This window comes from Patagioenas fasciata, chromosome 1 (assembly GCF_037038585.1).
Source record: "Patagioenas fasciata isolate bPatFas1 chromosome 1, bPatFas1.hap1, whole genome shotgun sequence".
Taxonomy (NCBI): domain Eukaryota; kingdom Metazoa; phylum Chordata; class Aves; order Columbiformes; family Columbidae; genus Patagioenas; species Patagioenas fasciata.
In genome coordinates, this window is record NC_092520.1 from 25,704,732 (window position 1) to 25,721,636 (window position 16,905).

General features: G+C 43.2%; 2 protein-coding genes across 10 annotated transcripts in view; both read right to left on the reverse strand.

Moving 5' to 3' along the window:
* Positions 1-16,905, reverse strand: part of STARD13 (StAR related lipid transfer domain containing 13) — a 309,147-nt gene that overhangs the window by 29,659 nt on the left and 262,583 nt on the right. For all 9 annotated transcript variants that reach the window (XM_071804769.1, XM_071804759.1, XM_065829818.2 and 6 more), the window contains 3 exons: positions 10,661-10,732; positions 8,523-8,604; positions 719-782 (listed from right to left, as the gene is read on the reverse strand). In XM_071804769.1, the coding sequence (XP_071660870.1) occupies positions 719-782; positions 8,523-8,604; positions 10,661-10,732 (218 nt within the window). The remainder of the gene's footprint in view (positions 1-718; positions 783-8,522; positions 8,605-10,660; positions 10,733-16,905) is intronic.
* LOC139827249 (uncharacterized) overlaps positions 39-16,905 on the reverse strand; it is a 343,678-nt gene continuing 326,811 nt past the window's right edge. The window contains exon 2 of the mRNA XM_071804800.1: positions 39-56. The gene's annotated coding sequence lies outside the window, so the exon portion shown is untranslated. The remainder of the gene's footprint in view (positions 57-16,905) is intronic.

Below are 16,905 nucleotides of genomic sequence, written 5' to 3' on the forward strand. Positions count from 1 at the left end.
TAAGACACCAAAAATGCAACTCTCGGAGGTAGTGTTTAAAAAACATTAGACAAACACTCTAAGGAAGGAAAAACAGACACCCAAGATTTCTGAGAGTTGACAACTACCATTGTACACTACTGAAGGGCCTGGGGGAATTTGAGAGCAGAAAACCAAACGTTCAACAGTTAACACTGGACATGTTACAAAACTCAAAATCAATAGGCACTTTCTGCAGTCCCTGCCGAAACCCTTTAAGCTCAAATAATTCCTATATTACACAGCAGCTTATAAGGATGACAGAGTTTATTTTCATATTCTTAACCAGGAATAAGTCAGGACAAGAAACAAAGAAAAGCCATTGTTTTCATCTGAGCAACTTCCATTCTTTAAAGCAGGATTTTCCACTGTGTACTCACAAGGCATTGGCAAACAATCCAGCCTAATGAAACTGCACCCGCTAACTTGCGTTGCACATACGTAAAGTTTTAAGTACTACATGTGCCCTTTTAACACACGTAGTATTCTTGCTATATTAGTCACTGTTTTTTCTATTTTATTTATAATTTCAAGATTTAGCAATTCACAATGTCATGTGTCCAGATAATGCTGACACACAAGTTCAAAGTCAAATACACTTAACTTACTTTTAAGAGCATTACTGACTTAAAGACTAAACTGTGGAGGTCTTATCACAAAAGCTGGGGCAAAGCCAGCACATTTTGTGAAGTTTCCTTACCTTTTTTCTTTGGAAGTTCACATCGAGTTTCATTGAGGCGCACTTGTTCAGTGTGTTCAGTCGTCTACAGGGCAAAGCAAATTCAAACGATTAGCAGCACCTGATTAAAGGGCATGACTTTTCATAAGTTCAAAAGCTTTTCTCTTATCTGCCTGTAGGGTGCTAATGGCACACAACAGGCTTCAGAAACAATACTGGTCATACTATTCCAGGCTATAAGACGTTCACATTACTTTGTAGCCAGGTTTATATACTACTTTTTAATTCATATAAATTTAAGTACTTAGCAAAGGAAACAGGTATAAACAAACAGCTCTTATGATAGATGGGACAATGTCAGGAGAGGAAGGAGGTAAGTTGCCTTCTGAAGGACCATAACATAACTGATCTACAACTATTTAAGGCTGATATTAGGGGGTTTAAAAAGTTGACATAAAGAAGAACTTCTAGCAGTTAGTTAAATGTTTCTCTACAGTTAGTATTTCCTTTCCCATACCTGTGGATCTTATAGACAGATTAAAACCACAAATGTAACAAATCTAACATCTTTAAATGAATATTTTAAATTATTTTTGACTGTGTCTGTAATTATGTCATCAGGGACTCTGTAAGGCTTCTGTTCCTTAAATTCAAGGCTATCCCATGAAAATAGTGGCAAAATAAAGATGGAAAATGAATGTGTGTGTGTCCATATGCAGAGAAAGAGGACAAGAAAACATGCTCTTTCAATAGAGAACCTACCATGCTAAGCATAATTTTTGATTAGTTTTTATTTATACTTAAAGGTCTTGATTCATTAAACCATCCATCTTCTAAAACCAGAGGCTCAGAGTCAAATGTGCTTGCCTTTGAACATTTTCCAGATTTAGGGCTGAATTTCAAAATAAGGAAAGGCAGAGTGAGAAAACCCTGTGCCCACCCCAATCCTCTGCAGGCTGCCTGCGTCTCCTGTGCCTTTGCAGCCAGAGCTGCCCCTTTGGCTTCTGGGCCTCGGGAAGAGGCTGCAAATCTGCAGAACTGATAACTTCTGAAATGTATATGATAAGTTACAAGGACACAAGAAAAAAACTATCACATGAATGATGTTATCTTTCACATACCATAAGAACATTATGGCAGTAATATATTCCTCCCCGGGACTTTTAATATTAGAAAACCTTTCAAATTGCTACCACTAATAAAGAACCAGCCCACCAAATGTGGATCTTCCTTAAAAAAAATCCTTACAAAATATCACCTGCTCATTTGTAGATAAAACGCTCCTCCTTAACTCAAGCCAGCAAACTTGTTACGCCATATCAGAAAAGTCATGTGCTCATCATATTAATGTGAGTATAATGCATGCACAAGCACACCCCGCATGCATGATAGTAATGTTCTTGTAATAAATTTCAGGCTTTGTGGCTCTGCAGCTGTATCTTCAGTCTTCTGCTCACAAATCCTCCTCCTCAGGGATTACATCTATTATTGCAAACCTCATCTTTTGCTCAAACATGGAATTTCTTAACCCAAAGTTGCATTTTCTTGGGGCCCTGGGACTGAATGATGTTCAGAGCTTCTTCTGAGTGCAAAATGTTTACATTTGCATCTCAGTATAAATTCTAAGTAGGCAGAGGCACAGACACATTTTCGAAGGACTCCAGCCTGACTTTCTATCGTTGGACCGAGAGGTGAACCAAAGACTCAGTTTGAGTCCCTATACCTCTGCATTAGCAGGACTGTGCTGGAGGGACAAGTTTGTAGCCACATTTCAACACAGACATGCTGCTGCTTGTCACCTGAGTGCCTGTAGCTGCCTATCTGAATCAAGCTCCGGTTATGTCCTCACACTTTACCTGGTGAGCAGCCAGGTCAGGGTCAGGGAACTGCTCCCTGCTTCCTTCACCTAAATGTGTCTTGCAAGGCTGACCTGGACACAGGCATCAGCTAAATTCATGCCCAGAGGCTCAGAAATCCTGAGAAACCAACTGCCTCTTTTCAGCCTGCTCACCAACTCTGAACACCAAGCCACCGGCTCCACCACCATTGTCTCCAGGAGAGCAGCACTGAAGAAGCTCCCCTGAGAACGAGGGCTGCGGCACGGCCCCCTTTCTCCACAACAGCCCCTGGCAGGGGATCTCTGCAACTGCTTCCTCAGCAGTCTATAAAAAACCCTCAATACCTATTGCCTGTTTGCAGTTGTTAAGATGTAGGATGAAACATTTTAAATACAGGGATCAGTGCTCCTTCCATTCGCTACACTGTCATCTGCCTTCAAAAAACCAAGGAGTGAGCCATGCACTTCAGGAGTGGGAAGACAAGGAAGCAACAGCCCTTGATGTACCCTCTGCCCTGTTTGCACCCAAGTACCTCTGCACAAGCCCAGCCGACAGCAGAAAGTGTCATGGCTTTTATATTAAGAAGGGCTCCTTCTTCAGCATAGAAAAGTGTACAAAGCATATGATCAAACCAACAAGACCGCCCAAAGCCATCACCTTCCCACTAACGACATCCAAAAGCAAGATCATTTCAGTAGGAACTGAGCGGTCATCTCCATAAAAGTGAATATCCTTGATTAAACTGGAGGCTTGGGAAGCCACACCATTGTCCTGGCTCCTTTCTAACCTGGTTTTGCTACGACGAACTTGCTCCATCAGAAACAAAACTACTTTTTACTGGGTGCCAGGGGCTCAACCTCAGGTTTTAAATTCACCCATCTACAGAACATCAGCCTGCTTTCTGGGGCTTTACCAGTGCTGTGGAATGATTTGCCAGTGAAATTAGAGAACTAATGATCATATTTGTGAGTTTGCCTGGTACTAACAACTCCAATCAAAGCTAGTCTGTTTCCACTTCTTATGCTTCATTGATGTGCCAGTGGTGGCAGAAAGCTTTTCTCATCTGCTTAAAGTTGTTACATGACTGACAGCCAAGTCCTCAGAAAATCTTTCAGAAAACAAAAAATAAAAGTCTTTATCTACAAAAGGCTGTCACTAATGTCCCAGTCGAAGTAAGCAAAACACTACACTTTCACGTCACTCCTTAAAAACATGGGAAAAGACTGCCTGTTTGTAATGTTAGCAAAACACAGAATCTGGACTTGAGAAAAAGTAGGAAAAAACACATTAAATAAGCTTGTACAAGAGACATGGCTATATAAAAAACAAATCATCTAGGATGTATTTCAACACTCATCTGGAAAGTTCTGCAGTTTTCAGGGGAAGCCTGCAAAATATTTGCTACAGCTAGTGCTTCACTGATGTTAATTTTATTTCCTCTCCAGGTCATCACAGGTAAGCACTGCCTCTGTGGTTTAACACTTATCTCTGTGGTGAAATATCATGTCTTTGTTGAAAAGTGTCCCTTGAAACAATACATTAACACCAGCAGAGTGACTCAGGTGCCCAAACAGAGATGTATGGTGCTATTTTTGATCCCCTGGAGTACCAAGCCTGGCCTTCAGCTGCTGCAGGTCCCCTTGGTCCAGCCAGCCCATGGAGAAGTCTGAGATATCTTAGGAGATTTGAGATGGCACTAAGAACATATATTTAGGGTTCTGGATCCCAGCTGCAGTGCTATACCTATTAACCCTTATGATGGAAGTTATATAGAAGCAGGAAATCTCTGGCTTTAGCATCTTGTACAGCACTTAGCAGTGTTTAGAAATACATAGGAACTTGTAGTAATGCAGGAGCTGATTAGCTGAGAAACCTCCTGGGTGACCTGTTGTCCTGCTTGAAGAGCCATCCAGATAATGGGAAGACCACTTTAAAGTGACTTGGAACTCCCTGCATTCCCCTCGACCTGTCCTGCAGCTGCTTCCGAGCAGATGGTGGGGAATGCAGCTGGGGCACCAACCGGTCACGCAGGAGAAGGCACCGTGGGGAGGGCTTGCATGGACAGCACAGTGTCTCCTACCTCTGCAGATGTGCAAATGTTCTCCCTTACGGACCGTGACCAGACAAACACATGATATGGTTCCATAAACTCCCCTATGAGGGAAACATGATACTATTTATTTGTTTCATCATTATTCCTAGCCAAGTGTAGGTGCTGCATATACATGCCCCTAGCTGGCTTCTTTTGTGCTGTGGAATTTGGGAAGTGGACATCCAGATCCTCATGCTTCACTTTGCTGAAGTCTGAGCACTGAATAAGGGTCCTCCCAGTACCGGTGGGGTTGGTGTGAGAAGATGGCACTGGCACATCCCTGCTCCACCAGCTTTGTGCATGAAGAGAATACAATATTTCCTACTCCTACCACTTTTTGTCATGGCTACAAGTGAGTGAGTTGCTTTATAGGCAACGTGCTCACATAAGGTGAGTCAACTCTACTTGAGGTCAATGGGAGCCATTCTACTGACTTCAGAGCAGGGCTTTCCGTACTGCATGTTCATCTCTCTAACAGCACCTACAGCAACGTAACTCAGCAGACAGGACTGGCTGTACAATCACCACTTCAAAACTCTAATAGTAGGATGTCCTTTGTACAGTGAACTTTGGATTATATATAAGCTATCTAAGAGACACTAGCTATGGAAAAAGAGGTTGCTGTCTGCTTGACACAGGTCAAATATTAAGAGCTTGATTGAGGGTACTATGGATCAGACTGTTACAGGCTTGTTCTTTATATTCTCAGTCAGTATATTTATGTGAATACAAAAAGAACAACATGGCTTGGGTTTTCCTTCTCACCCTCTTATCACAGTGCCCACAAAAGTTCCCAGAGCAGAGTTGGTTGCTGCTATTTTGGAAATGACACAGAGATCCAGCTATAAAATTTTCATGCCCAATTATTATTTTGGCAGGCTGACAGCATTCGCCTGCAGATTGCATGGCAATTTTCTATTGTTTGTTACTCAATAAAATCTGAGTGGAATCTCTTGATAGATACGCCTCTAACCCAAAGGCCTCAAATTTGCTCTTTACTCTGCCAAATTTTCAAATGATATTGAAAACAGCAGGAGTGTTAGAGTATCTCAAAAAGGTCACTGAAATATCTTACAACAGGGAGTCTTAGGCTTTCTGACTAAAATGCTACCAGCTGCCTTAAAAAAATAAAAGGTCCCTCTGCATTTGTACCTCATGTTGTCTTGTATACTGCAATGCCATAAGAAAACTGATTATAAAATGAGGTTGAGAGTCTGACTTCAATCCACAAGAGCAGAGAAATTCAGTGCTTATGCTAGTACCATTACCATTCAGAGCTAAGACTCTGCTCAAACTGATTATCCACTCTGGCATTCCAGCTTTAAAATTATCCTTCAAATGAAAAAAGAGAACCCCATTTTGTATAGCACTACAGGCTGAATGCACTGTTAGTCAGTGTGAAGGTTTGGTCATGCATAGCTTTGAGGGGAGTTTTGGGTGTTTGAAGAGTGGAAGTTTGGCTCCTGACCTGGGGATCAGTGCATAAAGAAGTAATAACTGACCTCCTTTTAACTTTCTATTTCATAAAAGTGCATCACAGCCTATGGCTCTCATATGATATGCTGGCATGTAGCTTGTAGTACCGCCACCACAGAGCAAAGCAAGGGCAGAAAAGCATCAACAGTGGTCAGCTGACCTGTGAGGATTTCCAGTGCACTGGAAAACTGGGAAGATGTTGGTTTGATAGCTAATACAGTAACAAAGCTGGTACTGGGGCCAGAGGCTGGCATTGTTGACTTTTTCTGATGAACTCGAATCTTGACATTTGGCACAATCACTTTTTACAGGTTGCGCACAACCAAAGGATTGGAGCTGCTGACTTACAGCAAATTAAATGTCTGCAATCTGAAAACATAATCTGTACCTAATACTTGTATTTCTACCTGGCTAGTATATGAGGTGTTATTCTTTTTTTAGATCAAAACTGTTTAAAAGCTCGCCCCCAAAATTAAAGTCAACAGGTAGTGTCTTCTGAATAAAGTAATTACAGAAAAAGTTACTAGGCAGTCATAAAACCCTTTCTATTTGAATAAAATAGTTTGGAAATATCTGTGCCTGTACTTATGTACCACAGATCTCAGCAGTATTGCTTGATTTAGGCTAATATATATATATATATATATATATATGAAATATAAAGCACTTCGTCACAAGTGCATCTCTCCAGCTGCTAGTTTAGTTTTTCAAAATCTCATATTTTAATAAAAGAAAAAAGAGTCTCTAGCTGTTCAGCTCACACAAAGAAATTTTCATTAATATATCAACCTTGTGTAACTGTTGTAGGTGTATCTATGAGTCTACAGAGAGGAAGGAGCAAGAGATGAGCTGTTCACATTTAGCTGCGTAGGTGTTGGATGCCTGGTGACCATGAATGAAGTACCACCACAATGACTGCACCTCACCACTTGCTCTCACAACAAAGGGACAGGGACTTGCATACTTGCATACTTGCACTTTCTGATGGTCCTTCAGCTTTGAGGGAAATGGCAGAGAGGAAGAGATCTCAACCTTCTACTACTTCCCAGTTCCCAAACTACAGCAAAGTGTGTCCTCCCCCACACCAGACTGAAGCAAGGGGATGTATGTATGTGTGGAAAGAAGGCATGGCATGGGCAAAGCCATCCCTCCCACCAGGCCATACTGAACAGCAATAGATCAAGTCTACAGTTATTCTGCTCCCTGGCATCCTTGAGAGTAATCACTGAAGAATCCAGGTATTTTCTTCTGATTTGTCTTCAGACACAAAGCCTACTACACACAGAGAGAATATTCTATTCCCCATATTCGTAACAGATAAAATGAGATGCAAAGTAGATCTCGCAGCAAGGCAGTTTTGGGAAAGCATTCTGACAGCTGTGCCCAGGAATTACCTGGATCCTCCAGGAAGGAGGGCACCTCCCAGGATGGAGAGATGGACTAGATAGACTGTCTTCCAGCCCTGTATTCTGTGGTGCTCAGAAACCCTCTCTGCAGTCCTCCATCACAGACTCATTAATCCCTGCAAGGCACAGTATGGTGTGCAGTGGAACAGCATCTACTCTCTGATGACTTTAGCCCCAGTTGCAGAAGGGGAAATAGAGTTTTGTCCAATTATCTTGATAATGATGTTGTGAAAGTTTCCAAAACATGTAATAAAGCCTCTTTGGTTAGGGGCCAGATGCTCCTTTGTCCTTACTAAAGAAGAGAGAAGCAGAATCCAGCTTGAACTCAGCACAGGAGAAAGAAGAGGGAAACAATGCCTCTGCAATGTGGTTTTGCAAAACTACCACAGAATTGCTGCTTCTTGAGTCCTGGGGGAGAGTACTTGAGCAATGCAATACAGTATATTCATCACAGGCAGAGTATAAAAAGCTAGATAAACAGTAAACCCCTCTGGGAGGGGCAGATCAGTGACTAGTTGTAGCAGCTGTAGTGCTGTGGGGTTCTGGTCCCACATCTGTTACTGGTGCCAAAAAGAGAGTACCAAGGGAATTACAGCAGCATGAAAACCACGCCTGCTGCCAGAGAAAGTACTTGCTGAATTCTGTGCAATGAAGTTTCATCTTTTCTCCTGTGCTTGGACATAAGAGTTATTCATGTGCAAATCAAATGTGACTCCTTCATTTATTCAGGGTTTGCTTGTACTACTACTAGTTCTTTCTTAAAAGGCAAGTGTTTCAAATCCATTGGATCTGGGTCCTCCCAAATCATGTAATGTTTTCTATGAGTTTAGTGGGTCCTACTCCAGGTTTTTCCATAAAAGAAATGAATTGAGAATGGTAGCATTATAGATATCATTGCTTAAATTCACATGGACAAGCAAACATCTCTGCTGCTGCTTCTGCTGCTATGCTAACAATAACAAATCAGCTCACGTTTTAAAATTATCGGAAAATAAACTTCAGGTGTTTTTTACCTGCAAAGAGGGTCTACAAGGTCCTTGTCAAGAAAATCATGATCTTCCTTTACTGCAGCAATGTCGATGGGAAACTGAGAGTCTATAAAAGGAGACACAAGGTTAAGATGACTGCTTGCTATTCAAATGAAAATAACATTGTCTATGTCTAAAATGCTTTGCATGTGCTTTCTCACTGAAATCTGGTATGACTGATTTCACTCAGCTGTGGTGCCTTTCCAGCTGTATCTGCCACCCTTTGAGCCACCTTTTTTTTTCCTGTTAAAGGTATAGTTGAATGTCCTGTGACCCAAAGATAGAGCAAGAGACAAGAGCAAATTTATTTCACTATGGCTTTAAAAAGATACTTATTTGTTAGCTGTTCTTTCTAGCACCTAGCACAAACAAATGAGATCAGGGAATTACCAACACACTTTCTTTATCCACATGAGCAACAAGGTTCTTCGTTTCCATCACAGTGACTTATTTGCTAGACAGACTTTTCCCATGAAACAGAAATATTCTGCGCTTTTCACTTTTAATACAGGCCCTGATAACAACAATTTCAGACTAAGGGTTACTCAAGTAAGAGAGACAGAGAAAAAAGAGTTGAATTATAACCCACAATATTAGCTAAAAAGCCAGACTAGTGTGCTGGAAGCTGACATGTGTAATGAAAAGTGACATGGCTGTAACACATTAGTGGGGCCTCTGCAACGGTGGGATGGGTTCCAGCGCCGTGGCTGCTCTCCAGGCTGCTCTGCCATGCTTAGGTACCACAGCAGGACACTGGGATGCAAGAACTATAGCGAGCAGTTTCAGAAACTACTGCTGAACACTCAAATAATAGACATCTGTAAAAACGATCTTGTTTTCTGAGACACAGACTGTCTAGAGCGCCTATTGACTGTATGGGGACTGTGCGAGCCCAGCACAGGTTGTTTTTTGGAGGGAACATCCCTCTGAGCTTGGCAGGCAGTGGGGTCTCCTTTCCTTGGAGGAGTGAGGTTCTGAGATGCTCTGACTACAACACAGACACAAAAGGTACTATCCGGCACCCAGGAACTATGGTAGACACATCTATGTCAGCTTTGGTTTGGCAGGTTTATTAGTCTTAGTTTCTTCCTGGGTTCAAAAGAGCCCACCTGGCTCCTGTTGGAGCTACCTGAGCATCTCTGCATGGTGCTCCTAGTCCCTGGGCACCCAAGCAGCCCATCAGGAACCAGCACCTGATCCCTGAGGGACCTCAGCGGGCCATCAGAAGCCATGGAGGTGTCCTCGGCATCATGCCCCTCAGCCCCACATGAGGGGCTGGACAGTTTCCAGCTGGCTGTCTGCAGATCTGGCTCTGACCCACAAGGCTTCTTGGCCATTGCTCCATGCATGGAGCCGTGCTGCCTCCAGACCCAAGCTGACCCTGGAAGGTGTCCAGTGGCATTTGGCTGAGCTACACTCCAGCTAATAAGCCCAAGTGGGCCTGAGCTGGCTCTGTGTCTCTGGCAAACAGAATATGGAGTCTGGGAAAAATGTGGATTAGCTGCAGTTTCCTGCTAAGTAGAGCAGGAAAAACCCAGCCGCAAAACTGCTCCTGATGGCAGCAGCAGCATAACCGCTTGCCCTGCCCTTGGGACGTCAGTTCCCTGGGCACAAACTTTACAGCTACGAAGGGGACATGTCTGTTTGTCAGCACCAAAATATTGGCTTTTCTAGCTTTGCACGTGTAAAATGCAGCTCCGAATATTCACTTTTGGTAGTTTTGTGGAGTATTTCAATCTTGTTTTCAGTTAAGACTGAAATTTTCAGTAACTTTCAGTGTTCTCAGTCTTATTTTAGACACAGTTCAGGAAGTTTTTTTTTGTGTGGTTTTTTTTTTTTTTTTTTTTAAAGACCAATGTATTTGGATTTTTTTGTACTTGTTTTTGGTAACCTTTGAGATTTACACAACCCATGTCCCACCTTTTTTTCTTCCTTCCCACGGCTATGAGGGCAAGAGTCTTACTTTTCTTTAGGCAGTGGTATGACTCCAGCAGCTGAAGCTTTGTGAAGCAGCCAGACATGGCTGTAACTCAGTCAAATGTAGAGCTGGCCAACTGCAAGCTCTCCTGGCAAGGGCCCAGTGCACTTTCAGTACTACACAGAGAGGAGAAAAACCTACTTACCCTCATAGAACTGAGCATATTGGGGAAATCCAGCTGCACGTAACCAGTCACACGCTTCCTTTGCTTCGATTTCTGAGCAGAAAGAGAAAAAATAAAAGTTCACACTTTGCATTAGAAGTTGTTTTACTTACAAGGAAATAGCAGAGACTTAGTAGTAGCCCTTCATTGCTTAAAAGTAGTCATCAGTCTGACGTATTTCTTTATAGCATCAGAAAATAAAATTAGCGTCCCTCATAGAAATACCCTTGCCTCCACACAGCTCTGGGGTTTGCATCACCACTTGGTGACTAGGGTGAACTGTTAATCATCTCTGCACAGCAGGAGAACTTGCTCAGCCAGCTTTGTGGTCCTGTGTCCTACGCTCCCCCAAGGATAAGCTGTTGGGTGGAGGTGAAGATGAAGCAGGGTGGAAATGGGGTGACAGGGTACATGCACTGTGTTTTTTCCTGCTCTGACGCTTGTTGCAGAGAAAAATCCCACATGAACGCCACCGAAAGCTCTGACAGGAAAACCCAAGTGCAGGTCTCATGTTACTGAAGGGACAATTGTACAGGTAGGAAGCATCTTCCTACCTTTAGCCATCTGAACTCCATTATGTAGAGTCCCTCCAGAGTCAATAGACAGTTACTTTCAAAGCGTGATTCATTTCACCTTAAAGTAGTGTCTAAAACAGGCAGGATAAATCAACTACTGACAATGCTTTTCTCTTGTGGCTGCTAACAGAAGGAGGATAAACAGCTACAGGTATGTCTGTGCAGCTAAATGAAATAGATACAGACAGTAGCTTCGATCACTGGAACCCAGACATCTCACTCTTTAACTTTAATCCACCTCCAGGCCTGTTTTGGGCTGTTTTGGTTATCTACTAAGACAAATCTTCTCTTGAGAAGATTAGTATTAAGCAGCGAGGAATCCATCTGTGTCATCTTGTCCCTGCCTCTCCACAATTTAGAAGTATGGACACAGCTGATGCTGGACTTGGTTTCCCCTTTCAAGGCGTATTCTGCCCTGAAGGAAAGAGGTGGGGGAATCATCAGCTGGACAAGAAAATAGTCCCTCCTTATTTTGAGGGTGACAATAGGGATTTGGTGAGCCTGAGGGAATTGAAGAAGATCATAGAATCATGTCGGTTGGAAAAGACCTTTAAGATCATCAAGTCCAACCATTAAGCTAACACTGCCAATCATGTTCAAGAGGGGGACTACATGAGACCTAAAGGTTTTTGCATGGGAGAGGCAGATCCACCCAACGCAATTACTGAAGCAGCAGTAAGTAAGTGTCAGCTACACAAAAAGAGAGGATAAATTTTGAAGTGTCTACAGCAAAACAGACTTTGCGCACTACAGCGGTCACACACATGGTTATGCATCCAACCTCTGAGATGACTGGTGCCTGTTGACAGTGGGGTGCCTCAATTTTTACCAAGCTCCATGAGCTCATTTTATGGAAAGCCGTGTGGCAGGTCCAGCTGTGCCCAGCACCCACACTGCCCGCATGTACAGCTGCTCCCACAGCTACTAGAGGAACAACTAAGAATAGGGGCTCACCCAGATAACTGTGGGTTGCTGGAGGAACCCGTGCAATACCTCTTTGCTGTCCAGATCTAGATCAGGATCCACCATTTCAACAGTTCCACTTTACAAAACATGTTATCTGCACCTCTTACACTAAAAAAACCAAAACCCTGTGGAATAGAGTGTGCAGGTGTTGAAGAAAGTAGACATTTTATGTTGCTTATTTTTCAACCTGAATGAACCAGTCAAGGGTTTTGGCATGTTTGTGGTTGCAAAATCTAGGCAGCCGTAATACAACCCCTCGATATAAAACAAAAAAGAAAACCAGGCTCAGTTGCTCTTCTGAATGTTCTGTCTTGCATGCAAAAAAATTTCCAGTAGTAAATCTATTTTCTACTAAAATGCATTTCTATATATAGGAGATGCTGGTGTGAATTTTTCCCCTTGTAATTCTGTTCAAATCACTCATTATACCCTTAATGACTTTACCCACTCAATCCCACCATAAAACCTGCTTTGAGTATACTCTGCATTCTGTGACCTGCGCACCTTTCTGATCCCCTAAATACTGGTACGTGCCAGCAAACTTTTGTTGCAGAAATCAAAATTCAGAATACAAGGTCTACTTATCAAAAGTCCAGTTTCCCAAAGATGATTAGATAGCCAGCAACAGCTCCACAATGGCCCCAATCATTAGCAGTGCTGAAAAGGATTTACCACCAGGTCTTCATTTGCTTTGACATTAGTTCATGTCAAGGCCAAGAAAAAGGAGCATGAAAGTACATTCAGTTCTTAACACTGCACAAAAGAATGAGCAGCTTACATAAAACGTGGCTCTCACTACTGCACATCTGTGTGCTGAAAGCACATCTCTATTATGTTCCAGTGAGACTGAATATTTTTACTAAATGCTTGGGAAAAAGAGAAGTCTTTATAGTTTTTTCTTTTGCTTAATTCAGTCTCATGAAACACAGATGAATCAATCCCATTTCAAAATGTATTTTACAACTCAGAACAGCTGTATGTACATTCTAGCTTCATCTGGCCTGGAAGAACAACTTACAGAGGCTGTGTGTGATAGAGAATGCTACCATTTAATGGCCTTATATGCGTATCATATTTCAATTTTTTGCAGTTGGCTGCTCAGAGAAGCTTGCTGAGGAATCTTCCTGCAGTCCAAGCGAGATTTTAAAAAGCTCAGGTTGCAGTGGTTGAAAAATTGCTGGGAATAGCCAAGGAAGTAAATCTCACCCATCGTGGTGGCTTTGTTGTTGTTGGTTTTGTTTTGTTTTTTCTTTTATATGAGACTGTAACACACTGCAACCAGTCAAAAATGATTGATGGATTAACTTTTGCTTTCAAGTCTTCTAGTCTATTTCCTCCATGAAGGAACTATTGGGAGTATTCTCATTTTCCAAGTGATCATCTCAAATAAACAGATTCTCCCTCAGATAACATTTGCTAAGTCATCTTCCATGATACTGGGTCTCAAGCACAAATGAGTGCCGAGTTCCCTCGCTTGGCTCTCTTTCCTTTTTGGTCTTATTCAGAGGACAGCAGTAGTGAAAAAGTGCAATGTGCTGCTGGCCCAGCCAAAAATATGACTTTGCTTATATGAGTGTATTTCTACTGGCTCAAGGCACCTGTTCCAGGTGTTCCCCTCCTGGCTGCTCCTGCAGGTTTGGTGAAAAGGCACAGGCACGGATTTACTCCTCAGCAGACACCAAAGGTAATTTCTGTTATCTTGCTCTGGGCATCTAATCCAAGTTATAGTTCACAATGCAATACAGATTCTTTCATTATGGGATATTGTAATGCTTAAAATATAATTTAAAATGCTCAGTTTAACCCTGTCTTTCTGTGCAGGTATCTCTAATATTTGCCGGTTGTCCCTTGCTATCTAAACATCAGTGACAACTTCTTTGAGAAGAAATGAGTACAGCACCAAAAAGACCTCACTGAATCTGTCAATGAAGGGCTGCAGAAATACTTCTGGCAGCGTTGGTCCAGTCCTGTGCCCATGTCCCGGCTGACACAGGGTCTGAACCAGCCTGCAGCAGCTGCTCTGTCTTGGTGCAGCCCTGAAGGACCTGGAAAACCACGTGTTCACAGGTGGCTCCAAGGTAGCTTGTCAACAGCACAGAGAAGGGCTGTGACACTGAGAAGAGTGACTTTGGAGAGAACATGGCTCATAGTTTTGTGCTTAAGGCTGGCAGGAACCACAGGTCTTCCCAGAAGCACGTGAGCCACCACCAACCCACAAGCAGCATCTCCCTTGGCACAATTAAATGGCTGCTCACCCTGGCAGAAGTGATGGTGGGTGTGGCAGGATGCAAACCCCCCCTCTCTCTCCCTCCCTCCTTTGATATGGAAGGAGTAGGCACATCTCCCTCTCTTTCTCTGTCCTGTTTGAGGCCAACAGCTTCTTTTGTTTGGCCCCAGAGCACCCTGGCCAAGACCGTTAGGAGAAGGGAGTGCCAAGGTGCCAGGGAGCCACTGGGCGCCCGTGGCCAGTGTGGGGGATGTTTGGAAGCTTCAGGGGCACCCCACAGCCGGTGTGGGGGTGCAGAGAAGCTTCTGGAATGCCTACAGTCAGATCTGATCAGGCAATAAGAAAAGGGACTCTTGTTGAGACTCCACCCATTGTTGTGGGTCTCTCGGAGCACGAGCTTAGCCACTGCCACCAGGAGCCACGGTGCCCCGCTCCCCAGGACTAAGACTCCGTTTGCCTTGCCACCACCTGTGTAAGTAAATTAACCCTCGCAGGATTGCGAGTACATACACCTTCCATGCACATTTGCACGGGTATTTTCCGTGCTCAATACGAGCACGTGTATAAATTAACCCTCGCAGAATCGCGAGTGTACTTTCCTCCCGTGCTTCCACATAAGCACGTGTAATATTCCGTGCACATTTGCACGTGTATTTCTCCTTGCAGGATTGCGAGTGTACACTTTCCATACACAACACGAGTACGTGTATCTCTTTAAAATAATCCCACACTGTGTTCAGGCAAGTGTGTATTCGTCCCGGGCTCAGGGGCGGCTCCGGCATTGTTTTGGGTGAAGCCACGTGCATGCACACTGTGGACCTCCTGTTGTATTAGTTGCCGCCCCTTAATAATTTTCCTCAAATGATATCCAAACCTGTATTCAAGTCACTTTGGAGTGCTAAACCCCTGTTTCTCACCGGTTTACCCTCTTGTCCCTTAAACTAACCTCGGGGTGCCTCTGTGACAGTGGGTTTTTGCTTACGCACTACTGCCCTGCTCTGCTGACTGAAAAAAAAATCAGGGGTAATTTAGCTACTGCTTTACATTTGCTTGGTCAGCAATTAATGACAATCATTAATAATTAAGGCTAGATAATGATTTGGTCACAAATATTGACAGCTGTCAATATGACTCACAGTACTTGAATTCCCATGTTTTTTTTTCAGTTTTTAGTTGAAGCTTGACAGGAAACAAGTTTCTCTTTTCCATTTCAGTTTTCTACCAGTAGTGAGTTATAACTGAGATCCACACAGGAAAAAGCCTTCCAGTCACATTTCTTGGGAAGATGAGGATGGTGATCACCTCATGGCCTCCATATCCCCCTCCCAGGAGGTTTGGCACAGATGGTGCTGCTGATCTTCCTCGCATCTCACCACAGAGGCCCACCAGAAGTTGTCCCTGCTTCACCAAAACCTTTTGGTGCCCATATGCAAACAGGGACTTCAAACTTCGTCACACAGCTCTTTGATCAGCTAAGCCATCTTTCTTTTTTATTTTTTTTTCCTTGCCCTTATGGGATTGTGTCTTAATCTTTCCTCCCAGAGTTGTCCCACCGTGTATTAAACTAAACATTTATTAGAGTACCCTAAAGCACATACTGCACAGTAGAGACTGATGTGCAAATATCTGATCCACTTTTAAATTTATTTAGGATGTAAGTAGAGAGAAATAAGGAGAGAGACGTTCACCCAGGAAATGTGACAGATGTTCAGAGCACAGCTGGGATTTGGCTGTGAGTCCTTCTCTAATGTTAAGTAGGTTTGAGCATGTGTCCCACAGACCATGTGGGGCTGAAATGGAGACAGTCACCTGCAGTTTTTCTCTCTCTCCCAACACTTTCTCTGATTCTTCACAAACTGCTTTGATGGTGCCCAACACCAGAGGAAGAGTTGAGCATCCAACTGCCACCAAAGGGGACATCCTGCCCTGCGTTCAGACATCTAGTTCAACCCTCTAAGCTGACAGAAGACTAACCCCCTAAAACCGGGAATGGTCTGCTGTTGGATTAGCAAACTGACCCAGATCTTCTAAGGACCTTATTTAGCCCACATTAGCTGCATTTTCATGAGTCAAAGAAAACCAAACCACTGGGACAGTCATTTCTCACATGAAGAATGAAGGAAAACTGTCTAAAAGGCTGGTTGGAGAAACTTGCTCTGTCAAGAGGAAATCATGTAAGTAAATAAATTTTCTAGCTTGGGACCTTATCGCTGTCCACAAATATCGGTGCTAAGACCCAGATACTACAGCCCTTTCCCTTCTCCTCTCTACATGTCAGCATTTCATCTTGTTCTACTTTTCTACTATTCTCCCTCTGTATATTCTATCTTATATTTTGGTGTTACTCTCTTCTTTAAAAGCTATATGTGCAGCAGAATGTCAGCCTGGCCTAGCTGGTCTTGATGCATCCCTTTCGCCCCCTACATCTGTCAGGTCACAAACAAGCCATGCCCCCACCC